The sequence below is a fragment of the Triticum dicoccoides genome, chromosome 7B, assembly GCF_002162155.2.
Source record: "Triticum dicoccoides isolate Atlit2015 ecotype Zavitan chromosome 7B, WEW_v2.0, whole genome shotgun sequence".
In the NCBI taxonomy this organism is placed as follows: Eukaryota; Viridiplantae; Streptophyta; class Magnoliopsida; order Poales; family Poaceae; genus Triticum; species Triticum dicoccoides.
Window position 1 is genome coordinate 565,416,633 of NC_041393.1, and position 26,720 is coordinate 565,443,352.

Here is a 26,720-nt window from a genome sequence, read left to right on the forward strand (position 1 = left end):
CAGAGATGCTAGATTTTAGCTCGCCATATATTAAGTTGGAGAAGTTAGTCTTGAAACGCAATTTCCATGACAAAATACTTGGTGTGACTCCTCCGAAAAAGTTATTGTCGAGAAACATGACTTTTCTCGACAATTTTGCCTGATACTAGCTATAGGCGGTCTTACACACGTGCCACCGATGTGCCAAAAGGGTGTGCCGCTATAGCATGGCACACATGAGATGGTAAAGAGAGCCATAAATGGACACTTGATGGTTATCGTGGGTTCATGACCATATACAAGTCGGGAGCATAATATGGAGCACACATGTAGGCCTAAACTTGCATAGTACATGTGCACATCATGGACCTTCGCATGATCTCTGTGAAGGATCCTTGAATAGCTTACGGATTGCTAACGCTTTGGCCACCTGAAATAGTCATGCTTTCATTAGCGTACAATGGGTCCGAGATGCATAAATACAGCCATTAATTCATACTAAAATTGTGACATGCAACTTTCGTAAGTGTTATTCGCTAAACCTTGATTCACAAGATGATAACCACCGTGTTTTGGATAAACAAGAGATATAACGAGAACATAGAGTTTCTTGCCCGCTTCAAGTCTATATAAACTAGATGATCCCCCCATGCGTTGCTGCTGGAATTGGTTGCAATACGTTTCAATGAGATATGATTGTCTGGAATATAAATATTTATATTTAGAATAATAACACATGAACGGAAATTAAAAATGCATAAGACTTATTATATTTGATTATGGATAGTTGTAAAATATTTGTTGAATATGAGCACAATAATAGAATGAAAAATATTTTCGCATGCATGATTGTATGTAGTGGTGGGTCTTTTCCCATGCATGGTTGTACGTACGCTGATGTGACATGCTTGCATGTTGAAATAAATAATTTAGTGAAGATCACTCTCTTAGGTATATATGATGACATCCAAAACAAATGCTTAGGATTAGACTCCTCATATACAAACATTGAACAATTGCACTCCTTGAATCATAAATTTTTGTTCTCTCTAGACTCTCATTTTTCAAATAAAATGATATTGACAATGATGGAAATAAAGCTTCAAACTCACAACCAATCTCACGGCTCAGCTCGCCTGTGGTCCATCTGCTAAAGCCTAGAGCAGAGACCTAGCGAAGGGGATATGAGAAAGGAGAGAACCCGTCCAGTAGAGAGCTTGCACATTATTGTCTGACAACTACGTTCATTGACACCAAATCTTTCTCTCTTAAGTATATTGTAGGATAGAGGTAGGACTTTAATTACAGTAAGACAACCTTTATGACGAGACGGTTACGTCGCCTGCACGAGTTGCAGGCAAAAGTTTTTTTTCCTTTGCAAAGAACCGAATGCTTCCTTTGAAGCTCATGGGCGCATCCCTAGGACGATGCTCGAAGATGGCCTTCATGAAGCCACTTGCCGACAGCCCACAACCATCATAGATCGATGCAGTAGCAATTCGGCTCCTCCGGAGAAAGATTGGCTAGGGTTACCCTCACCGTCGTTGCACCGACTCACCGGAAGCAAGCTCGCCACCTCACGGGGTGGCTTCAATTTGGTTTCCAGTCCATTTTTTAGGGGTTCCAGTCCATTTTCTGCGTTTACGGACTGTGGGTTAGCTACCCAACTCACCGCATAGGCCCATGCCCAGCCCAACTAGGTAGTACACATCTAACCTCCCTTCGGCTCACCCCAGTCCTCACCTCCTTGCGCCGCTGCACCGCCGACTCTCAGTCACGAGGCAGAGGCAGGCAGTAGGCACCCCGCACCTCCCCATCCTGAAGCCCTAGATCGTGAATCGGCGGTGGCGCAGCGCCTGCACGCTGGCGGCGGCCGCCTCTCCCGCTCCCGGCCTCGCCCCCGCCCCCGCCCCCGCTCCCGTCGTCTACCTTCTCCTGTTCGTCCCGTTCCCATCCGGCTGTCACTCTCCATCCATCTGCGTGAATTTTGGTTGGTTGGTTGCTTGTCTTCGCATTGTTGCTTGCTGTTGGATTCTGCTGATGCTCATCGCTGCTTGCTTGCCGACGCTACTGCTCGCCGAGTTGCTATCGAATTTGCAAATTAAATCCGCTGCATCCGCACATATGTTCAGCAGATTACTGACGGCCGCCAGTCGAGCTGATGGAGTTTTTCCCCATTTCTTGCTCGGTACGCCGTTAGTTTTTTTTTTCGAGGTCACGGTGCTCCCCGTTAGTTTTTTTTTTTGCCTCATCTCTTTGGGCCCATTTTTCTTTCGGGGCGACCATGCGGCTCGTATGTCGCGGGCCCGGCCCACAGCGCATTCGGCCGACCCAGTCCAGTCCCGCCGCCGCTACTGCCTGCCACCCGCACCCGGCGGCGGTTTCTACTTTTTCGTCCGTCCCAAGCAAGTCTCTCCTCGCGAAATAAAAAAAAGATCCCCTTTGCCAGCGCCGGCAGCACGGAACCATCAGCGCGGTGGCCACAGCCCTTCCTCTCCGGCGGCGAGCTCCTCCTCCGCCCACCCCCCCACCCCAATCCGGGTGGGCTGGCGTGGTCCGAAGATCCGTCGGCCGTGGTTCCTCTCGCCGGTGAGGAAGCCCTAGCTTGCTGCCGCTTGAATTGTTTGTTCGCTGTGCCCTGGTGTTCTTTTTTGCTTCGATACAGTCTAATTCTTCCAGATCTGCCTCAGCCCGACCCCCGTGCAGCGGCTGCGTCCGCCCCTGTTTTCCGGTGGTTGGGTTTTCAGCCTAAAAACCATTTTTTGGGGGCGGAAGGTCGATTGAATCCTCGTGCCTAAGCACTGAGTTTTCAGATTGGTTGTCAGACGTTGTTTAGTCCGCGTGTACGGAGACGTGTATATTTTAGGGTTTTGCTGGCAGGTCCTTAACTCCGTGGAATGGTACCTATGCTTGTTTTCATGCTGTCATGCCGTGCAATCTACTATACACGAGAGAAATATCACATCCATTTCCCTGAAATGTTGAATGCCCATGTACTGAGTCGTCTCAGCGCGCGATTTCTGTTAATTCTGATTCTGAGATGCATGTTACACTTGCTGGTTGGTTATAATAAGGTATAGTATATCTTTGCCGTGGAGTTTCCATTTCATTTCATTGGATGATTGGTGTTGTTAGCCCCCTGTTTCCTCATGTTCAACTGAATCTGGGCCGTGTGCACTGTCGGGCGTCGGATGATGGTTGGATCACATAGAATGGGTGGTGGCGATGCTTTCCTTGCCCGTGTGTGTATCTCTCCCCGCGAAGAGGTACCTGCAAATATGATTTCTTGGTCCGCAAGTTGCGTGGGAGTATTACGTATCGCCCAAGGCATTGGTATAATTTGAATGCCATGCAGTTTTACTAATTAAAAAGATTAAAGTTTGCGGCTTAATACATCAGAACAAAAATTGAGGCGTTTAGTCCAGAGTATCTTATATCGGTACTTAATTACTCGCAGAAAAGAATTTGTTGGTTCACGAGTAACTTTCTTGATTTGGCTATTGTCTGTATCCGACCTAAATGGTAACGGTGGTGTTTCCTTCTCAAATTAATGTGACACGTGTATATGTAGGGCTGGGTCATGGTAGCACCCCATGGGGTCGATGCACCTGATATGTTTTCATACAGGGATGGGTATTTCTATGGTTTCCTGCTGTACAGTTGCTAACATTGCGGAATTGTTTCTGCATATTGCGTCGCGATGTAGAATTAATACACACGAAAACTGGCAGTTTTTCTTTTGAATGCTTGCACATGATGATGTTGTTTTGCAATGCCATTTCTGTTGGTTCCTACTTGCCTGACCTGTTCCACTTGCTACGTGGATAACGCACGTAGACAAGCTTTAGTATCATTAATGCAGGCCAGTTTTTACATGTTGAATGATTTGTGTTGTGAACCGCTCCTCATATCACGCTGAACACATGCGGAATGATTTCTTGGCCCACGAGTAGCTATATGCTCATGTCAGTGTCATTATTTAACAACTTCAATTTTATGGCTTAAAACAATGAAGGTTGTGTCAAGAATATCTTGTATTTTTTATGTATATTTGTACTTGTATAAAAAAGGCTTCTTGGACGGGTCTGGTGCAGTGGCGAAGTACTCCCCACTGTGCCAAGAGGTCCTGGGTTCGATGCGCCCTCTCTGCTTTGCACTGTGCAGGGGTAAGGTTACCTCCTATAATCCTTCCCCAGACTCCACCTGGTGTGGGAGCTTCTAGCACTGGGCCTGTCCTTATTGTTGTGCAAGAAATTACTCTATTGAACTATAGTGTCAAAAAACGTCTTACGTTATGGGATGGAGGGAGTATCATATCATGCATTTTTACTATCAAAAATTGTCTGAATTGCGTTTTCTTTCCTGTAAGGCCGATTACAATAGCACAAAGAGCATTAGCACTTATTGTTACACTCTATATACTATTGCAGTAAACATGTCTTGGTGGTGAGGCTAGAAATAAGCATTCAACTATCCTGCCAATTTTTGTTCGGTGTAAAAGAACATACTTTGTTTTGGCCCTTCAGTATATATTTGTTGATTTTCCTTTTTCGGAGTCAAGTACCATGAATTCAAGTATGCTTCTGTGAATTAGTTAGATACGACTTCCGTGCATAAATTCTTGACTCCTGTGTATTTTGTATGACTGACATCATTCATTACCTCATACAGGATCATTCTCTACTGCTGTGTGGTCAAAATGAAGGGAGACCTGTAAATTGTGTACCATATTAAGGTTATTTCGTATTTCTCCATCTGTTCTGGTAGGAACCAAGCTAGACAATGGCGTCGCCACAAGAATCCAAACCCTTGTGCTTGAAGCGCAAGCTTGTCGACAACTGCCTGTCAAAAGAGTGCAAGTCTCGTCGAGTCGTGGTTGACAATGGACCCTCTGATCCATCTGCTAAACGGTGCAAGTGCTGTTGCACGCGACCTAATCTTGCCAGTGATTGCGTCAATTACCTGAAAAGTGGAGTTCCCAGCCGTATCGTGTTTTATAAACAAGATTCTTGGCACAATTTTCCTGAGCAAATAATGAAGTCCCTGATTGAAGGATTTAAAGGCGGCAAATCTAGCGTTGTGGCTGTGATGGATGATGAGCCTGTTCTTGTTGATTTCTTGTCAATGAGTCTTGTCAACCTACAAACAAGAAAACAGCGATCTGTTGCATGGTACGATGATACTGGAAAGGGCTTTTTTCCTTCTCTGTTCTTTGACGAGGAAGGTGATGAAACGGCCAATTTGGACTCTAGTAATGTTGAGGATGGTGCACAGGGAATAATGCTGGATAAGGCTGTAAGTTCTCCAGAGGAAGTGGTGAAGCAAGTTGTTCTTGAATCTGGCCCTCCGGGGCCACATAAGCCTTCCACTGCAGACATATTACGTAAAAAGATCACATCTGTGGAAAGAGGAAGCGAAGACTTTTTGCTTGTTCAGGACCTTTTTCTCTCTGGTATGGGTCCGTTTGCAACACCGAATAACATACTTCATATCCACCGCTACTCCCCGAATGATATCACTGCTCAGTGTCGACTTCAAGCTTTTGAAAAACAAATGAGCTGCACCAAAGAAGATCGTGGTGATTCAAATGTAAGATATGGATGGCTGGGTTCTACGAAGAGTGACATAGTTAGGATTCTAATTAATGGGTTTGGTAACACCGGAAAACCTGCTGAGAAGGCATGCTTGAGCGCTGGTGTTTATCTTTCACCAGAAGATCGCGCCTTTACCAGGTGTTTTATCTTAACTCAGTATGCTGACTATTCCATTTTATCAGTTAATATGCTTGATCGTATTTCATTGTTTTGCAGTGTCGGTCTTTGTGATGTTGACGAAAAAGCGGTGCAGTATATGTTATTGTGCCGAGTGATATTGGGCAACATGGAAGCTATCACGCCTGGATCACAAGATTCTTTTCCAAGCAGCGAAATATATGATTCCGGAGTTGATGATTGCTCCAACCCAAAGTGTTATGTTATGTGGCCATCCCATCTTAACACTCACATCCGTTTAGAATATCTTGTTAGTTTCAGACTTTCACCAAAAGTTCGAAGTAAGATGGTTAATAAGTGTTAAGACCTTTAATACGTCATATCAAAACAAGATAAGTGGAGTGAGTCTGTCTTTTTGGTGAACTTATTTTCAGATTATTTACTTGGCTTGAAGGGTTTATGGTTTCACCCATCACCAAAGGAAGTTGCTATGGATATTTCTACTCTTCAACCTGTGAGGCACCTTACTGTTTTTTCAGATTGATCACTGTTGGACAATAGAAGCTTGTTCTTGTAGAAGTCCAGCTATGCTGCTCGATATTTTACATTATCTGCTTCATGTAATGTTTCTAGCTTTGGTTCACAGTACTCCACTTATGCAACCAGACCTATCTGTATGCAGATAATGGGTGAAACTGGTGAAGCACCAACATCCCCATGGATATCCTTCAGAGTTCTGTTTGCAATGATCCAAGACAATATATCATCTGTAGCAAAGGAACTGCTCTTCCATCATTATGAAGAGCTGAAGGTACTATCAGAGTCTAATCTAATAAGTAATGTCGTGTCTATTAGCTTCCATTTTTTGGCGGTATGATGGGCAAGGGAACATTTCCTTTTCTCTATCTGACAGGAAAACGAAATAAGTCGTGAAGAAATGGTGAAGAAGATGATAATAATAGTCGGAGAAAAGTTACTTTTGGAAACTTTAAAGAAACTCCATTACTGTGTAAGTCTCCTGTTGTGCTTTCTTCCTTAAGACACCTATATTAATATGCATATTTCTCAGTGCATCCACACACTAATGTAGCTGTTGGCTCATGTAGTCATACTTGTGCCTGTAAATGGTCAGACACAAAATTATATAGGGAGCATAGGCCCACATGTGAAGCTTGCCAATTCCTCATGTTCCTTTGCGGAACTGGTACTAGATGCACACAGCTTGCACTTACGTTCATAAGTGTATACAACATAAAATTCAGTTTGTGATCGTGTGATGTGTAATGCATGAATATGGCTGCATGACAGACATGCACCTCTCCAAAACCACCATGAGTTATCTTTCCAGAAGGGAAAGTATTAGATATGCAACTCCTTCTAGGAATCCTAATTTGCAATTAAGTGGTGATGGCGCACAGTTCAGAATCTTTTAACTCCAGTAGCATGTATCATAAATTCTGTACAGAAAATTCAGTTTGTGATCGTGTGATGTGTAATACATAAATATGGCTGCATGACAGACATGCACCTCTCCAAAACCACCACCAGTTATCTTTCCAGAAGGGAAGGTATTAGATATGCAACTCCTGTTTCTAGGAATCCTAATTTGCAATTAAGTGGTGATGGTGCACAGTTCAGAATCCTTTAACTCCAGTAGCATGTATCATAAATTCTGTATGATGGTTTGTAAGCACATAGCTCGTAGAATGAGGCACACATGACCCTTTTATGGAAAGAAAACTGGATAAAAAACTCTAATAAGGCTGTCATGTGCGAATTACTAATTATTTGCTATATTTGTTGGTTGAGAATTTTACGATTCATTGTAACGAATTTGATACATGAATATAGAAATCATTCGAATATATTTTACCCTACCCCAATTTGCTGGGACAAAAGGCTTTGTTGTTGTTGCTGCCCTTCTTAAGCACACCAGTTATGTATGTACAAATATTACATGTTGCTATTTAGTTAATTACCCTCCTTGGCTAGTAAGGTTTGTGTTTAGCATAACTTTGTTTTTGGATCTGTTGCAGCCATCACTATGGCATAAATCTTCTGTCGAAGTGATGTCCAGTGATCCTGCAAGGGTAGCAGCAGAAGATCCTGCAAGGACAACAGAAGAACACATATCCTTGGATAAAACAACTGGGCATTGTGCACTAACTCTTGGTAACCTTGGCGATTCCTGTGGACCAAATACATTGGCTGAAAGTTCCACAGCTCTTAGCACCAAAGGATGTGATACTCTTGCAGTAGCTACGGTGCCCAAAAGCCATGATTCTGTCGCACCAAGCAGTGTGCCTGAATCATCTACTTCTTCTGGTGCCATATGCCTAGCTTCCCCAAGTGTGAAACCCAAAAGTAGGGATTCTCCTATAAGAATAATGTCACCTGAAAGCTCTGCAAATCATGGTGCCAAAAATCAGGATCCTTCTGCAGTTAGAATGGCACCTCTTCATGACGTCCTTCTGAGGACAGCTTCTGGAAAATCTGCATCTCATGGTGCGGAAGGTAGCAATGGTGTTGCACCAAGTATGAGACCTCATGGTTATGCTTATCCAGCACCAACTAATGCCTCAAAAGGCCGTGGGATTGGTGCTCCAGGACTCAGTCTGAAGGGCTCTGAATGTCCTGGGCCAGTTTTGGCACTGGGAAGCACCAAATTCAGAGGGATGAAAAGTCCCAGCTCTGTGCCAAGAATGACACCTGAAGGCCCGGAATTTCTTTCACTGAGTATTGCGCCACAAAGCCAAGTAATTTACCCAACTAAGTGCCATGGTGGTGATTTGAGTTCTTGTGCCGCACCTCCAGCTCATGTGCCAGGTAACTTGTGGATTATGTGTGTAAAACTGATTCTTTCCTGCCAAGTATGTGAATCATTGAGGCTGTTCATGATCATGCAGGACATGTGAACTCTTCAGCTTTGAGCGCAGAAGGCTGCGATTCTCTAGCACTGAGCATCGCGCCAAACTGCCATGATCCTCCAGCATCAAGCAACAACGAGCCAGCGTTCCCTGGGGCTCCAACAACACATACAGCATCTGAAGGCGAGCACTCTCAGGCGCCGAGTGCAGCCACCATGGGTTATACTGCTCCTGCACCGAGTACGTCTGTCATAAACACCTTTTAGCCTGCAACCACCATCATTCCTGTTTCCACTGACACCGACACTACTTAACCAATTGCAGCAACCGGGGAGGCTGTACAATTTGGACCCTGCAATAAGCCATCGGCGCCCATCCCTGAGCCCGGCAGCAACGTCGCTCAGGCGGCTGACATCCTCGTCGCCCTATCAACTCCGCGAGAGAAGGGCAAGTAGCAGAGGGGACAGCCGAGATTGCACCGCCGATGACCCCTTTGGTCCCCGTTTTGGATCTCTGTTGCTGTACATGTAAATGTTTACCCGTTTCATGTGCTGGATGGTGGCTTGGCTTGCCGTTGTACAGGCGGGGGGAACTTGTGCTGTTAGCTCAGGTGTAAACAAACCAGTGGGATGTGCTGTTAGTTTCGGTTAATCTGTAGGGATACATACCAGTCACCCTGTCGACTCTGAACATAAGTAACTGTTTATCTGTTGAACTTGGCAACTGTTATCTCCTCTGTTTCATGTGCCTGTGGCCGTGGTGTTGTTGTTTAATCTCTGTGTACTCTTAGTTTACCTGTTTGTCCAATGTTGAACCTACGCCAGGAATTTCCTGGCATTCCAGCCTCGACATGGTAATTGGCACGCCCAATTGGTGTTGTATACATCACCACAAGGCTTCTTCCTCGGACCGGTGGTGCAAAAATACTTCTTGCACGACGAGGAAAGAAGTTGGCAATGGCCTAAATACTGTAAAAATCGGAAGGCATGTTTATGCCATCTGAGTTCATACTTCACTAAATTATGGTTGCAGTCCTGCTCTTTTATGCATTGCTTTGTACTAGTTTGTATAAGTATTGTGTTGCTGCAGGCCTAAGATATTTGTTAAATAAGTTCGTTGACTTCTCTTGTATTGCAGTAGTATTTATGGTTTTATATACATCTTTTAATTTTCTGTAACACGGACGGACGCTGTATAAGGGAGTGATTTTTGGGATCATCTGGAGATGCTCTCGCAAGTCACAAGAAAGTGTACAGAGGGAGAAGTTTCACAAGTAAAGATTGTGTTTTTCTCGCTGACATTTTGAAGATGGTTGGTTAGGTGGGCACACACAAACAGATTTACCATCTGGTATTTCAACATTGTTTTTTGAACATGTATTTCAACATTTTCTGCGGTGACAGCTCCTTCAACCTAATTTTCTATTGGTTTTTTTTTCAGGGAAAAAAACAGATGTGCTTAGTGACGGTGGTTACCAAGAAGGCGCCAAGAAGGTGCCATTTGGAACGAACTGCATATCCACAAGACCACACAAGTCACCAACAGCTTTCACTACAAGGCACGAGCACAAGTCCATGCAGGCTCCGGCGCGCGCTGTGAGCTCATCCACCATTTCTGTTGTCTGCTCTGCCTTCCCCTTCCTACCATTTCCTCGCGCAACCATCTAATATGGCCGGATCGATGGTGAGGGCCGCCACGGGGGCCTTCGGGTCCGTCCTGGAGAAGCTGGCCGGCATGCTGGGCGGCGCGTGCGTGGCGAGGTGATGTTCCTCAAGGCAGAGCTCGGGCACATGGGCGCGTTCCTCGTAAGGCTGCCCCGGGCGGAGGACCCCGACGAGCAGGCCAGGCGCTGGATGGCCGAGGTGCGCGAGCTCTCCTACGACGTCGAGGACAGCGTCGATGAGTTCACGCTCTGCCAACAAAATCTACCACACGTTTGGAGAGCAATTCAAGTACCGGGTTTTCGTGTCCGTCTCTCAAAACACTGATATGATGAAGGTTCTGAGAGGTATTCTGAGCCAACTGAGCAAGCGAGAGTACAGTAGCACTGAATCTGGGGATGAGAGACAACTCATTGACAACATTTCAGATTTCCTTCGAGACAAAAGGTATGAAGTTATAATGACCTCTATGGCTAATCCATCAATACAAACTTTGGTTATTTGCACTTTAGAAACACTACAGCCTATGACTAATTTTACAACCAAATTCATCTGGCAGGTATTTTATTATGCTTGATGATGTATGGAGCGTAGAAACATGGGAGATTATCAAGTGTGCAATTCCCGGAAACAGTTTTGGTAGTAGAGTAATCACAACAACGCGTATAAAGGTAGTGGCCGAATCTTGCTCCTCCACAAATCATGTTTATGAAATAAGGCCTCTTAACGCCGTGCACTCAAAGGGGTTGTTCCTCAAGAGAATATTCAGTTCAAACAGTTTCCCCGACACGTCAACAGAATTTGTGATGATATATTGAAGAAATGTGGTGGTTTGCCGCTGGACATTATTACCATTTCTGGCTTACTGGCGAACAAAGCTCAGACCGTGGATCAACGGGCCCAAGTACAAAGTTCAATTGGTTATGCACTTCAAAGATATCCAAGTTTGAAAGAATGATAAAGATACTATCCCTTAGTTACTCTGACCTCCATCAAGATCTGAAAACTTGTCTATTGTATCTGAGTATATTCCCAGAGGATTATCCCATTTATAAGAGCCGTCTGATAAGAAGATGGATTGCAGAGGGATTTATTCAAAGGAGAAGCGGGCACACTATGTATGAACTGGGGGAGAGGTGCTTCAGTGAGCTGATCAACAGGAGCCTGATCCAACCATGGGATATAAATAGGTACAGGGAGGTGACAGTATGCCGAGTTCATGACACAGTCCTTGATTTCATAGCGTACAAGTCAGTTGAGGAGAACTTTGTCACCCTACTTGGTGTTCTGGAGCTTACTGTTAGGGCACATAACAAGGTTCATCGATTGTCTCTGCAGCACAAGAGCAATGGAGATGTTGTCCTACAACCAAACTTGATTTATTCTCATGCTCGATCACTTACGCTTTGTTTGGATGTTTGCATTGGGAGGCTTGGCATTGCATTGGGTTGAATACCAATATCACAGGATATTGGTATTGAAATTGAATGCTAATATTTCTGTTTGGATGTTTAGGTATTCAGAACGCAGACTTGATATTGAGGTTGAATGTCAAATGTTGGTCAAAATGAGGAATTGAGTTGCAAGAGACTTTGATTTTTATGTTTAACATCCGAATATAGGTCAAAGTGAGGAATAGCGCGGGACCGAGGGCAAGAGAGCCATGGGGGTAAGTGCCATGGCAGCAGAAGGACGCAACAGGCTCCACGGGGTGCCGACAGTGTTGGGCGAGGGGCGGCGGCACGGTCGGCATGAGTGGCACGAGCCACGAGGCAGAGGTCGCCATGGGGTGCTAGTCGTGCTGGGCGAGCCACCAGGGAGAGATGGGGGCGCCGACGTCCAACTCGCAGCTAGCCGCTTCTAGTCTCTACCAGCCGAATCAATTTTTTAGGGCCGAAGTGGGATGCGACATGCGGGGGGAGCGAACTGTGCGAATACCAAGCAAAACCGAGGGGTAGAGCTCCGAATTGGAGACTGGGTCGTGCAAGTGTTGCGGTGGGGCATCGAATATTGGGATTCAATCCCAAGCGCGAATGCCATGGCCTGCCAAACAGCGGTATTCGGCTACCCGGATGCCAACATCCAAACGCAGTGTTACTGTTTTTGGGCGTTCGATGCCAATCCCTTCTCTGTTGAAATCCAGATTTTTGCGGGTTTTGAACCTGGAAGGCTGTCACATGTCAGCAGGCTATCTTAACAACATATCTAGCTTATTTCAACTCAAGTACCTTAGCCTCAGAAACACACGAATTACCATTACTGAGCTCCCGGAACAAGTCGGTGAACTGTGGAGTCTAGAGACACTGAACCTTGAAGGTACGTTCATAACTGAATTGCCAGCAACCATCACTCGACTTCGGCGCCTGGTGCATCTATTGATAGATAGAGGGGTTAAGCTACCGGATGGAACTGGGAACATGCAAGGATTAGAAGAGCTGAAAGTAATTAGTTTGTTTGAGCAGCCAAACTAGCTTCTTCCAGGAATTTGGTCTCCTAACAAACATGAGAGATCTGAGCATATTTTGTGACATTCCGAACAGGAACTCGGGAAGTTATCTTGGAAAGAGAAGAAGGGAACCGAGTTTGTTTGAAACTTCTGATGTGTAACTGAATAATGCAGTGTCGTCCCTCTCTAAGCTGTGCACGTGCAATCTTCAGTCTCTGTCGTCTGTCCCTTGATATTAATTATGGATGTGACGATGTGTTGCAAGAATCATGCTTTCAGAAACTCGTCATCACGGGGTCTGTCATCAGGACTGTTCCAGATTGGGTTGGTTCACTTGTTAACCTCCAACAGTTAGATGTCAAAAGTGGAGGAAGTTAGGCAGGAGGATGACCTCAGGATCTTTGGGAGCTTACCCGGCCTGCTCCATCTCTGGCTCTGTATAGGAGCACAAGGAGGTGGCAGATGCTACAAAGTTCATCTCAAAGTAAGCTCCTTCCCACTTCAGGGGCCTCTGTGCGTGCCCTACACCTCTTCGACGTCTCCCTGGCGGTTGGCGCAGCCTCGCCGAACGCGTTCGTGCAGTTATGCTGCTGGCACCTCTGGAAGCGGCGGAACGCGGTTGTTTTCAGGCGGGAAACGCCGTCCCTGACCGCCGCTTTGAAAGCCTGCCGCGACAACGCCATCCTCTGGCGCGGCCGGTTTCGCCCTTCAGATCGTGGACATATTGATGCATGGCTGCTGGTCTTGCGTGGGTAGAACAGAACCTGCATGTAACATTGCAGAAGGGGGTTCGCCCCCTGCCTCCTTCTCGAGACAATAGCACCAGGAGTCCCTGAACTTGTCATGGATGTGATGATTTGGTCCCAAACTTACAAAATGCAACTATTGAGTCATACAACTTGCAGCTAATGTGCAAGTTTGGTCCCAGCCAATCAGAGCTCGACAAGTGGAGCCTAGTCAGCACAGCCGTCAGCCCAGCGCCTTTTGCATTTACCCCCCTGGACTTTGCACTAATCAACCCGCACTACACCTGCCTGGGATATTCTGCTGCTCCACTCCACTCCACTCCACTCCACTCACTCATCTTTCTCTGCTCTCGACCATCTCCTGCTCCCCAGGTAGTCGCCACCGTCCAGCTAGTCGCCGCCGTCCAGCTCGCCACCGCCGTCCGTCTAGCTCGCCGCCATGGTGTCTTGGAGTGAAGGATCCAACTCTTCGTCCGAAGGGTACTCTATCACAAGTGAGGTTAGCTCCAGATCCAGTATAAACATACTCACTTGCATTTAGGGTTAGCAATGGGGAATTTTTGCTGACAACAATTGTTTATAGGCTCCTGCTCCTGCCGTCATTTTCTGCTCTGAGTGGAGAGGCCTGGCTCCAGATCTTGCAGCTAGATGTGAACATCAGTGTGTCTGTGAGAAGTTAGTTTCCTTTGAATCAGTTGACAGTGGAAGGAGGTATCTTGCTTGTGCACAAAAGGTTAGCAGATCTCTAATTAAGGCCATCAAATCTTGTAGTGTGGCATTTAACTGTGGATTAGTGCATCAATATAGTTTATTGAGCAAAATCAGTTCACTGAAGAAAACAGTATTTAGTCAACTGAAGTTTTGGTTATGCTAAGAATTATGATAGTGTTGTATTAATAGATCAATAGTGGTACAAGCTTTGCCATTTATCTAAAAATGTTTTCTTTCTTATTTTGTAGGAAATACCTAAATGCAACTTTGTGGAGTGGATTGATCCTGAATGGCCTGCCACTCTGAAGATGAGTTTAGCCAGGGTTTGGGGCATGTATCAAGATGAGAACAAGCTAAGGCTCATGGAAAATGTAGTTAATGCTGAAGAGAATTTTAGGGTTGTGAAAGAGAAGGAACAGATGGAAAAGGATCTGAGGTTTTTTAAACTAGATTTTGCTAAGATGGTGGCTGACAAGGAGCAGGCAATTACTGAATTGGGCAATGCAAGACTTGTTGTTTCTGACCTGAAGCAAGAGCTTGAGAAGAAGAAGATGTCTGATAAATCTAGCACTACCATTCATCAGGTTGTTAGGGCTAAGTCAGAGAAAGAGAGGGATGAGATGAAGCAAAAGATGGACAGCATGAAGCAAAAGATGGACAACATGAAGGAACAGATGGACAACATGAAGGAAGAGTTGGACATAGTTGTGTCACAGAGGGATGACCTGAAGAAGGAGAAGAAGAAACTTGAGTACATGATTGGTGATTTATTCAGGCACAAGGAGGAGAACAAGAGCAAGATAAGGAGGTTGAAGGAGATCTTAGATGAATTTGAGTAATTAGTTGAAGGAGACCTTTTAATTAGTTGTATTCCTGTAGTGAACTTGGTTAATTTCCATGGCACTGATGATGTATGACTGCTCTAAGTTAACTTATTTCCTATATGTATGACTGCTCTGAATTTGTCTTAATTTAATGTTTAGTTAACTGAAGATTTAGTTATGTATGACTGCTCTGAATTTGGCTGAAGTTTCAGTTAACTTGGTTGAATTGACAGTGTAACTGAAGATGTGTCAGTTAACATGTGTTAAACCTAAGATGTGTCAGTTAACATGTTAAACTGAAGATTCAGTTAACTGAAGATGTGTCAGTTAACATGTGTTAAACCTAAGATGTGTCAGTTAACATGTTAAAATGAAGATTCAGTTAATATTCAGTTATCTGAATACCCAGTTTACTGAATATTCAGTGAATTGCAAATTCAGTTAAGATTATAAATTTGTTTCAGTTAACTAAAAAGAGTGAAACCTACAGCAGCAATTGAAACACAGCAGCATCAGCAACATGCCATACACAGCAGCAGTGGCATAGCAAACACAGCAGCAGCAGCATGGCAAACACAGCAACAACAGCATTGTAACCAAAAATAACAGAACAAAATAGCAAGCATAGCAGCATTGCAGCATAAGTTTCAGCATCTGATCAAGCATAACTTTGCACCAGTTCCCACAGCAGATTACAAATAACTTATGTGCTGAACTTATAAGCAGCACACCTAACTTAACTAAACGCAAAATAGCACTACAGTAACTTATATGTTGAAATTATAAGCAGCATACCTAACTACTTGACCTTCTTCTTCGCTCCTTCTTCAGTCGTTCTTCACATCTTCAGTCGCTTGAGACGCTCGGAGCGGCGCACCTCCACTGGAGAAGATCTCTTCTTGTCGATCCTTGCCGGCTCCGCCGCCGCGTCCTGCTTGGGCTCCTCCTCCACCAGCTCCTGCTTGACGATGTCAGGCACATCTGGGAGAACCTCCACATCAATCGGGAGGTCTCTGTCGCCCTCCCTGCCATTGTGGACTGGCGCGACCATTTGGATCTCGTCCTCCTCCGCCTCTTCTTCGTCATCTGACAGGACAACGAGCGACACCTCGACCGTGTCAGACGACGCATACGAGTCAGAGGAGTCCGAATCTCCTCTGTAGCCCGAGTCGTTGTCGGAGTTCACCTTGCAGTATTCCGAGTCGGACGACAGAGAGACGTCGTCGTCGTCGATGTGGACGAGGGGCGCCAGCGCAGGCAGGGCAAGAACCATGTCCTGGACGCGCTGCATCCTGGACCACACGCGCTTCGGATCCGACTGCGGCTGTGGCGTGGTGGCGGACCTGTACATCCACCAACGCACGCGCTGCCTCGGATCGTCGGAGCGCGTCTCCGCCATTGCGAAGCGGAGGATGTTGGCCGGAGGGGTACCTGGGCCGTCCACGAGAGCGCGCCTCTTCTCGTCGTTGGTCATCACGTCGATGAGGCCCCGCGCGTGGTTCGCAAGCATTTCAACGCTGGGGAACCACCGGCCTATCTCCTGGAGCTCCGCGCGCGCGACCTCGTCGTCGCCTGCCAGCTCGTCGACCATCCTCTGCCATGCAGGGTGGTTGTCCATGGCGTCGGCGGCGGCATCGAGATGGCCGGCGAGGGTTTTCTTGGGGTGGAGTGGGAGGTGGGGAGCATAGAGCCCGAGGCGTCGTGAAACGGAAGTGGTGAGTGGGGGCGGTGGGCGGTGGGTGGTGGCCTCTTAATTGGAGTGGAAGAGCGAACGGCACCGCTCTGATTAGCACATACATTTTATTTTGTATAACAACTGTGGCAATGAGTATCTACCAAGATCACTAGTACTAGCGCATTGGCAAGGAGTTCAAGTTATCAAACAAAAGGTCCTGGGTTCGATACCCAGGGCAAACAATTTTTTTTCTTTAATTATTTTTAATTAACTACAGTAGTGTTCACTCCAAAACAGATTAGTCCTCAGTTAACAACATCACTATTGACTGCAAAACTTTTTTTATATCTTTTTTTTCAGTTCAAAGCAGCAAAATTCAGTTGACACTGTAAAATTCAGTTTAAAGCAGCAAAATTCAGTTGACACTGTAAAATTTAGTTTAAAATTCAGTTGACACTGTAAAATTCAGTTCACACTGCAAATTTGAAAAGCCTTTTTTCAGTCCAACATTCATTTGCCATCCATCATTGACTTATCCCCTAGTTTTGCATCATAGTTTAGTTACAAAAAAGGCAATTAATGCCAATATTTGCCATCAAAAAGTGGCAACTTAAGCAAATGTTTTGCCATCAAAAAGTGGCACCTTAAGCCACTGTTAGGCCAGTCATTGTGTTACATCACATTAGGCCTCTACAAAAAGATGGAACTTTAATGTCCCACAATCTCAGGGATCAGGAGCCAGAAATTCTTCAGGAGGATCATTCAGGTCTGGAATCTCCACTCTCCTGTCCTCTCCAAACAGTAGCCAGTATGCCCTATCATCTGGCATACCTCCTCTCCCCCTTGTTCCTCTTCCTGCAACATGAGTTGCTCCTCTCCCTCCACCTGCAGTTGCATTTCCCCCTCTTCCTCTGCCTGAAGCTGCTGCTGCTCCTCTTCCTCTGCCTGAAGCTGCTGCTGCCCCTCTTCCTCTGCCTGAAGCTGCTGCTGCTCCTCTTCCTCTGCCTGAAGCTGGGTTCCTTTGTCTTTTCCTCCCCCTTCCCCTACCAGAAGCTTGAGAGCCTTCTCATCTCTCAACTACTGTCCTTGCCCTTGTTTGCCTACCTGCATTCATTTCTGTAGTGACTCTTGGCTGAGGTAATGCAGCACCTGCAGCAAGAACAAATGAAGACTGCTCTGGTAGTGGGCCATGAACTCTATTTGGAGCTCTTCTTAAAAGTTCTCTTTGACTCATGCTGTAGACCATACTGGTTGGTGACTGCATTGGATCCAGTATAGGATCAGCCTGACTAGGGAATATGTTCTGCACAAGAACGTTGAGCAATTGAGATATGTATAGCAAAATTCAGAGAACTACATTAAATTCAGAGCACTAGAGTGATTTCAGTAAATTCAGAGAACTACAGTAAAATGCAGTAAATTCAGTAACCTGAAGAAATGTGGGGTCATCATAGTTTTCATCAACTAGCTCTACACCTTCTTCAATGAGAGCTTCCTGCCATCTGTAATGGCCCTTCCTGTTGTGATCAGCTCTACCACAAATTGAGCAGTGCATTGTAACACCTTTCTTGTTCAAAACCCTAACACCATTCTTCATCTTCTCCTCAGGAGTCTTCTTCCTGTTTTTCTTGGGCCTTCCCAACTGTTTTGTAAACACAGGTGGATACACCTTGTAAGCATTCTGTACCTCCCACACATTTGGGTCTTCTAAAGGGACAAGAGTATATCCATATGCTTTCAGATATGTCCTCACAGTGTAGCACTCATGCACAAATGTCTCTGGGTCAATCCTCTCCTCCCTGCAACAAGCTATTGAATGCCCACATGGTACTCCTGACAACTGCCATCTCCTGCAATCACATGTGTACAAACCAAGATCAACTGTGTAGCTATTGTTACCTGACTGAACTCTGAACATCTGTTGTCCAGCTTCAGATACATGGCAGTTAGCAGCAAATTCAGTGTTCTTGTCCAATTTCTTCTTGATCTTTGGGCATATTCTCTGCCCTGCCCACTTTTCTATAGCTTCTCTTTGCTTACTCACCATCCTATGCATTATCTTGTAAAAAATGTACTCAAGCATGCTTAGCACTGGCATTTCTCTACCCTCTAGGATATAACTGTTAAAAACTTCAGAGTTATTGTTCAGGAGGATGTCACATTTTGGAAATTCACTGAAGAATGCTTTGCACCAAGTTTTCCACTCAAGTCTTTCAGTCCAGTGGAAAGCAGCTGAGCTGTGACCATCCATTTTTTCACAGTTCTCTCTCCACTTCAACTTGTTTGGTGATCTGGCAATGGCCCACAGGTCTTGCTTCAGTACCTCTCCTTTGTGCTTCTCATTGAAATTTTGGTAAATATGCCTCACACAAAACCTGTGCTCTGCATCTGGCCAAACTTTGTGGACAGCATTTATCAGACCTTTCTGCTTGTCACTCATAAGTGTGAAAGGAGCAGTGTTGGTGATGTTCAGATCATCTTTCAAAGTTGTGAGAAACCACTCCCAAGAACTTGTGCATTCTACTTCCACCCAGCCCATAGCAATGGGGTAAATGCAGTCATTAGGATCAATGCCAACTGCACTAAGCAGCACACCTTTAAACCTAGTTTTCATATGACAACCATCTATGAAGATAATAGGCCTGCAGCCCTTAAGCCATCCTCTCTTACAGGCATCATATGACCAATACAGTGTTTTCAAACATTTTCTGCCCATTGGAAATTTTGTATCTCTGACCAGTCCAGTTGTCAGCAAAAAAGTTGAGCCAGGGTTCTTCTGTCTTAATTCATGTCCATAATCCCATAGTCTACTGAATTGCTCCTCTTCATCACCATGGATCTCCTTCAGTGCTGCTGTCCTAGCCCTAGCTAACTTCCATCTATTAGGGGTGCAATTAAACTCCTTTGTTATTTTCCTTGAAAATGTTCCAAGTGACATCTTCTGGTCATCTCTGAATTCTTCTATGAAATAGTTGCAAAGGAATTTAGCTGTCATGTCCTTGAGCCTCCACTTCTTCTGACACATATGATCACCATAGTAGGCCTTAATGACAAATCCTCCTGTCCTGTTGTCATTGCCAGCCTTAAGCAGCCATGGACAATCACTCTGACAAACTGCATGAAATCTGATCTTGTTATTTTTCAACTTTTTGATTTGCACTCTGTTCTTTATTGAATATGAAGTAATAGCTTTCTCAGCTCAACCACATCAGCAAAGACCATCCCTACTTTAAATACAGGGTTTTTCATGTCCACCTTGGAATTGAAAGCTTTAAACTTGTACATCAGTTGCTCTTCTTCTTCTCTTGACAGATTCAAATCTTCATCATCAAGTTCATACTCAGGTTCCACCTCTTCCTCCTCTTGCTCAACTTCATCAACATCAAAGTCAATGTTATCTTCATAAAGATCATCATCTCCATCATCTATGTCATAATCACTGTCACTGAAATCTGTATCTGAAAGCACTACATCTTCTGCAACATCAGTCAGCAAGTGATCTTCTTCAGCAAAATCAGTCAGCAACTCATCTGCTATTGCAACATCAAAAAGCAACTCCTCTCCTTGTGCAACATCATTCAGCAACTGCTCTCCTTCTGCAGCATCAGTCAGCAAAAGCTCTTCTTCTGCAAGATTAACCAGCAAATTGTTAGCTTCTGTCTCCTGTGTTGCAAAGTCTGAATTTGGATGTTCAGCATTGACTGAAATGATACTGTGAGAACTAGCTGCACTGGCTGCAACATCATTTGGGTTTACCACTCTGACAGGATTCTCTACTGTTCCCACTGTACATATCAAATCTTGCCTGAAATTACTGATGAAATCTGCATGATCAACCATGATTGTAAGAACCTTATGCTGAGCACTGGCTGTTATCATTTTCTGCACATCCTCATCACCTCTGATTCTGAGCATACCATCTGAAATTGTTTTGTCAGGCATGCACCAATAAATGATGTGCTCACTGACAGAATATCCCAACCAAAGCAGGTGCTCTTCAATGACTGCATATGAGAATGTGCCAGCATCAACATAGTCAAGCACCTCCACTGAAGGATTATAGTACTCCATGTTATTGATTGGTCCACAGAAAATCCCACCATGTTCCAGTTCCAATGTGAAGAAAGGGGTGTCCACACTGAGTCCCATTGCTGAATCACAAACTACAACAACACAGTGCAGAATGTAAGCACAATCATCAATAAAAATAACTGAATAAATACATTGAACTGAGTTAACTGAACTTTTTTCAGTTAACTGTAAATTGGAACTGAGTTCAGTTAACAGAAGAAATTCAGTTAACTACAGCTTACAAATTAACTCAACATAAGCAGTAACAAACTGATGATTTAGCATGGCTAATGTTCAAACTAAGTACTAAGCACAAACCATAAACTACTTACCTCAAACATTGGCCTACATTGGCCAGACAAAGTTTACATTTTTTAAAATGCAAATGCTGCCCCCTAAGCACAAACCCTAGGCCAAATTGGCACTTGTATTTGCAAAACAGTATGTACATACTAGCCACAAACCTAAAGTCTGGCCGAAAAGGATTACAAACAAGAACCCTAGGTTCTTGCCTAAATCCCCAACTTCACCCAAAACCCTAGGCGAAACAGAGCAGAGAGGAGGAACAGAAGAGAGGAGGAACAGAAGAGAGAGAACTAACCATAATCCGGAGGGTTGACAGCGAAGGGCCGAACTTGGTGCGCGGTAGGCGGCGGCGGCACACCGCCGGTGAAGTCCGGCGACGAGGCCATGGCTCACGAGCGCAGCCAGCACGGCCTGTTGGCCGGTCACGGACAGGGGGGAGAGAGCGACGAATGATTGGGCCAGGGGAGGAAGAACCAATAAATTCAGGTGAAAAGTGCGGTGTAGTGCGGGTTGATTAGTGCAAAGTCCAGGGGGGTAAATGCAAAAGGCGCTGGGCTGACGGCTGTGCTGACTAGGCTCCACTTGTCGAGCTCTGATTGGCTGGGACCAAACTTGCACATTGGCTGCAAGTTGTGTGACTCAATAGTTGCATTTTGTAAGTTTGGGACCAAATCATTACATCCATGACAAGTTCAGGGACTCCTGGTGCTATTACCTCTTCTCTCTGATGCCTCCCCGGCATTTGTACCGCTGTACGTAGGCACATGCTTTGTTCTTACAACAGGTATACGAATAAGAATCTTGTCGGCTGAAGCCGGCTTTCGGTACGTATTTACCCGCTTTAGCATGCAGCTGAAGCAATCGAGGCCGGGAATTTATCACCCCGACCGACCGATCGCGATGCCATGGCTTTGGCGCCATTAAACCACTGTGGAAATGTAGGTGCAGGAAGGAAAGCATCTCACACGCAAAAACACCGTCCTCTTTTTCTTTATTTAATTATTAAAAACCCACACCACACACGATTGTCATTATACACACGAGAGCCAGCCGCGCGGCCGCGACACGACGTCGCTGTCCCCAGGCCCAGCCCGACGGCAGCACCGCTCCGGCTTCCTGCTGCCCGACTTCGACTTCGATTCGGTATTGCCTTCCTCTCCCCCTCCGCTCTCCCGGTTCCTTCATTGGTTGTTGCTCCAGGTCCAGGATTTGTTGAAAATTCTAAACTTACGGGCAGCACCTTATACGGGCTACCCTCTACGGACGACTATGGCCCCACCTGTAATCCCTCCTCCCCTCGTGATTTCAGTGGTCTGACCCCGTTGATTTCCAATTAGTTTGCTCCATGTACTCTTGTAGATTGCAACCAGTAACAAATGTCCGTAGCTCTAGCAAAGTTGAGTATGTATATCCCTAGCTAGTTTGGACCTAAAGGCAACTGATTAGCGCAACGCTTAAAGCGGAAATTGCCTTTGCAGGCTCGGCCTCCAAATTCAAATTTCATATTTCTATTCTTTGGGATCAATATATAGGCCATTCTGACGACACTTAGAGCTCACGGCTTCTTTTTTATCCGCTGGATGGACATGGAAACTGGAAAGCGGCTTGTAGCAGTTGCATTATTCCACTTGATTATAGGCCACCATTTCATATCACTTGATTAACATCAACATGTCGCAGCCGCATCACCAGCCGCTCGGCATCACCGCCCCGGTGCCCGTCCAGCACGAGGACGACCGGCTGGCCGAGCTCAAGAGGTGGATCAAGGATGGTGGCGGCGATGGTCCTGGCGTGCGACGCCCACCGGTCCGCCATGCACCCCCCGGGCGGGTACTGGAAGCACGGGCACGACGCCGGCACCCCGGTGACGGCCAACTACGAAGACTTCAGAATGCTTACCTCCATGGCGTTCTTTACGTCGCTGGCGCTCGTGGTGCTGCTCTCCTGCGACCGCTTCTACCGGACGTGGGAGGACGTGATAGGGCTGCTGCTCCTGGCTCTCTTGGACGTCGGCTGCCTCGTCTCCGCCTACGTCGTCGCCGCCAGCCCGATCGACCCAACCCACAGCCCCGTCTTCCTCCTCGGCACCGTCGTGGTCTTGGCCTTCCTCTTCTTCGGCGCCCCCAGGGCTTGGAGACTTGTCAATCGCTGCTGGTGAGTATATGTGTAGATAAAAAGCGTCTGCATGCTTGAAGATGGTTAAGGGTACCACCCCTGTCTATCTGTTGGTGGTTGTTATTATTGTACCGTACGTAGAGTGCATGGGTTCAGCTTGTAAATGCCCGCTGTAGGACAATGGCATCCATGACTAGCGTGCAACAATTAATAAGATTGGCACTTTCGCGGAAGTAATCAAGATCATAAGCGGTAAGAGTAGATTACTGGCTCATGGTAAGTTTCTTCTACAGAAGGTCTGTTCTGAATATCACCTGACCTGCTTTTGTGCATTCCACAGCAAATGAAGACATGTACTAATCGCTCCAAACGGGTAAAATTAATTAGCCCAAGTTTAAATGCCGTGATGATGAAATGAAAATCTAGTGGGTGGACGTAGGATTGGGAACGCATGTCGTCCGATGCGCGGCAAGCATTGGATTCTTTCCCCTCCTAGGATAGGACGGACTTACGCGATGGATGGATTGACTTGATAAGAAGGCAGTCCTGCTTCCTTTTCTTTTGACAAAGAATCTGCTTTCATAGGCTACACTACAGTACTAGATCTACAGTGGTACAACGTGGCTGATGCTTGTTGTGACTAGCATTTTCAGTACGCCTTACTCGTGCATTGCTTGAAGACAATTTTTGAATTGATGCTCGCTAATACAGACGTGCCAGGCGTTTTATTTTTTATTTAAATTTACAGCACTAAATACATCCGCTAGTTATCATGCGAATCATGTTTTATACTGGACTGCACCGGTGGTACAGAAATTTAAAAATCATTAGAGATAAATGACCATAGTACTTTTCGCAAAAAAAATAAAAAAATGACCATAGTACAGTTGAGGACGTGGCAAAGCACGATGCGTGCTCGACACGTACGTGGGCTAGCTGTAGGAGGTGACAACCGATGCGTGGCAAAAGCACTATGCGTGCTGGATGGAGTAGATACGTGGGCTAGCTGTACCAATTGACAAGTGATGGAAGCCTTTGGTGCTAACCCTTTCACAATCTTGCCATGCACTCTTCGTCGTTTACTTCTCCCCAACTCGTAGCCCCAACTCGTAACCCTGGTGCACCCAGTTTTGCATAGTCATTGACCCAGTTTTGCATAGTCACTGATCCTGTGTTGTACTACGCACAGATACAGGCATTCCGTTCTGCATGCGCTTTTGTTTCTCTCCCCTCTCAACCTTTGCACGCAGCGCGCGCACACGCTCTCTCTCTCTCTCTCTCTCTCTTTATGTCAATTTCCTGTCATCACCACAAGGAACCGAGCAAGAGCAAAGCACAGTGGACACCATGCTGGACAAGAGAATAATGGAGCAAATAAAGCCAAAACGCCATAGGTTCATAGCTAGGGAATCTCAAAAGGACAGCAGTGTCCTACGACAGCAGCCCATATTGCTGCACTATTTAGTTTTACCCGTTTGTCCAGTGTGTTAGATAATAACGAGAAATAAACTAGACAAAGAGACACGGATTTTTACGTGGAAACCCTTGCGGGAGAAAACCACGGACGCACGAAAGCGCAATCACTATGATGGAGGAGTATTACAAGCACGAGACGACAGGCCATCTGAAGTGCGACTACATGGGGTATATAAGAGGGCAATACATGAGAGTCCTGGGAGGACAAGTAAACGAGTTGTACTCGTACGCGTCGACGTCAACGCAAAGGCCCACACCGTTTGTACTACGTCTAGTCCAACACGGTACTAGAATTTAGATCATAATTTAACAATCTCCACCTTGATCCAAATTCCCTCCAGTAGTCGAAGAAAGTGAATAACTCCATCCAAATGAGCATAAACACCTTGTGCGTTAAAGTCCATCGGACTAGTGAGAAATACCAACTAAGCCCGAGCAAAGCTCAAACTTATTGGTAGGAACTGGCTTTGTCATCATATCAGCAGGATTATCATGAGTACTTATCTTGCATACCTTCAAATCACCTTCAGCAACAACATCTCGAATATAGTGAAATCTAACATCAATGTGCTTTGTCCTCTCATGATACATTGGATTTTTTGTAAGATATATGGCACTTTGACTGTCAGAAAATATGATAGGGCAAGATGAATCTCCACAAAGCTCAGTGTACAAATCGCTCAACCAGATAGCTTCTTTGCATGCCTCAGAAATAGCCATATACTCGGCATCAGTAGTGGAACATGCCACAGTAGACTGCAAAGTTGCTTTCCAACTCACAGCACAACCACCAATGGTGAAAACATAACCTGTGAGCGATCTTCTCTTATCCAAATCATCAGCAAAATCAGAATCAACAAATCCAACAAGTCCATCTCTAGTTTTCCCAAACTGTAAATAAGCATTAGAAGTACCACGCAGGTATCTGAAAATCCACTGAACTGCTTTCCAATGCTCTTTTCCAGGATTAGCCATGTATCTACTGACAACACTCAATGCATATGATAAATCCGGACGAGAACAAACCATGGCATACATAAGTGAACCAACTGCACTTGAATAGGGAACTCTAGACATGTACTCAATATCGGAATCTGACTTAGGACATAAAGCTGATGACAATTTGAAGTGTGCAGCTAACGGTGTACTCACCGGCTTGGCATTATGCATATTAAAACAACGAAGAACTTTATCAATATATCCCTTCTGACATAGATATACTTTTCCAGACGGTCTATCTCTGGATATTTCCATGCCAAGTATTTTCTTTGCTGCACCCAAATCCTTCATCTCAAATTCATTGCTCAATTGCTTCTTTAGTTCATTAATCTCTGACATACTCTTTGCAGCAATAAGCATATCATCAACATAAATGAGCAAATAAATAGTTGAACCATTGACAGTTTTCAAATAAACACAACTATCATAATTAGACCTTTTGAAACCTTGAGAGAGCATAAAGGTGTCAAATCTCTTGTACCACTGTCTAGGGGATTGCTTCAATCCATAAAGAGATTTCTTTAACTTGCAGACAAGCTTTTTTTTTCCAGGAATAACAAAACCTTCAGGTTGTTCCATATAAATATCCTCTTCTAATTCTCCATGTAAGAATGCAGTTTTAACATCCAATTGTTCAAGCTCAAGATCATGCATGGCAACAATACTGAGTAAAGTGCGAATAGAGCTATGCTTCACAACAGGAGAAAAGACTTCGTTATAGTCAATACCTGGAATCTGGCTATAACCTTTAGCAACTAATCTTGCTTTATATCTTGTCTCATCATTAGGAGAAACACCTTCTTTCCTCTTGAAAACCCACTTGCAACGAATAGGTTTCTTCTCTCTAGGTAATCTTACTAAATCCCAAGTGCCATTCTTTTCAAGTGATTCCATCTCATCATGCATAGCGGTCATCCACTTATTACTATCACCAGAAATAATAGCCTCAGAATATGAAGAAGGCTCAGAATTACCTTCAATTTCCTCCGCAACAGATAAAGCAAAAGAAACAATATTGCACTCTTCAATTAACCTGTCAGGTTTATTAATACCCCGTCTAACTCTGTCACGTGCAAGATTCCAACTGGGTGGAACAATAGGCTGATTTGGAGTGGGAGTGACATGTTCATCAT

General features: G+C 45.1%; 3 protein-coding genes across 3 annotated transcripts; all 3 read left to right on the forward strand.

Moving 5' to 3' along the window:
- Positions 1-2,380: 2,380 nt before the first annotated feature.
- LOC119340341 lies at positions 2,381-9,330 on the forward strand. The gene is made up of 9 exons (XM_037612240.1): positions 2,381-2,568; positions 4,651-5,711; positions 5,790-6,031; positions 6,125-6,204; positions 6,373-6,501; positions 6,604-6,699; positions 7,727-8,516; positions 8,597-8,797; positions 8,882-9,330. Exons 2-9 carry the CDS (start codon positions 4,762-4,764, stop codon positions 9,010-9,012), a joined length of 2,619 nt encoding a protein of 872 aa, XP_037468137.1. The 5' UTR covers positions 2,381-2,568; positions 4,651-4,761; the 3' UTR covers positions 9,013-9,330.
- Positions 9,331-13,679: 4,349 nt separating this feature from the next.
- LOC119335620 (myosin-2 heavy chain-like) lies at positions 13,680-15,072 on the forward strand. Its single transcript, XM_037607732.1, has 3 exons — positions 13,680-13,909; positions 13,994-14,143; positions 14,370-15,072. Exons 1-3 carry the CDS (start codon positions 13,850-13,852, stop codon positions 14,958-14,960), a joined length of 801 nt encoding a protein of 266 aa, XP_037463629.1. The 5' UTR covers positions 13,680-13,849; the 3' UTR covers positions 14,961-15,072.
- Positions 15,073-22,041: 6,969 nt separating this feature from the next.
- On the forward strand, positions 22,042-23,398 carry LOC119340331. Its single transcript, XM_037612232.1, has 2 exons — positions 22,042-22,140; positions 22,678-23,398. Exon 2 carries the CDS (start codon positions 22,766-22,768, stop codon positions 23,153-23,155), a length of 390 nt encoding a protein of 129 aa, XP_037468129.1. The 5' UTR covers positions 22,042-22,140; positions 22,678-22,765; the 3' UTR covers positions 23,156-23,398.
- The last annotated feature ends 3,322 nt before the right edge of the window (positions 23,399-26,720 follow it).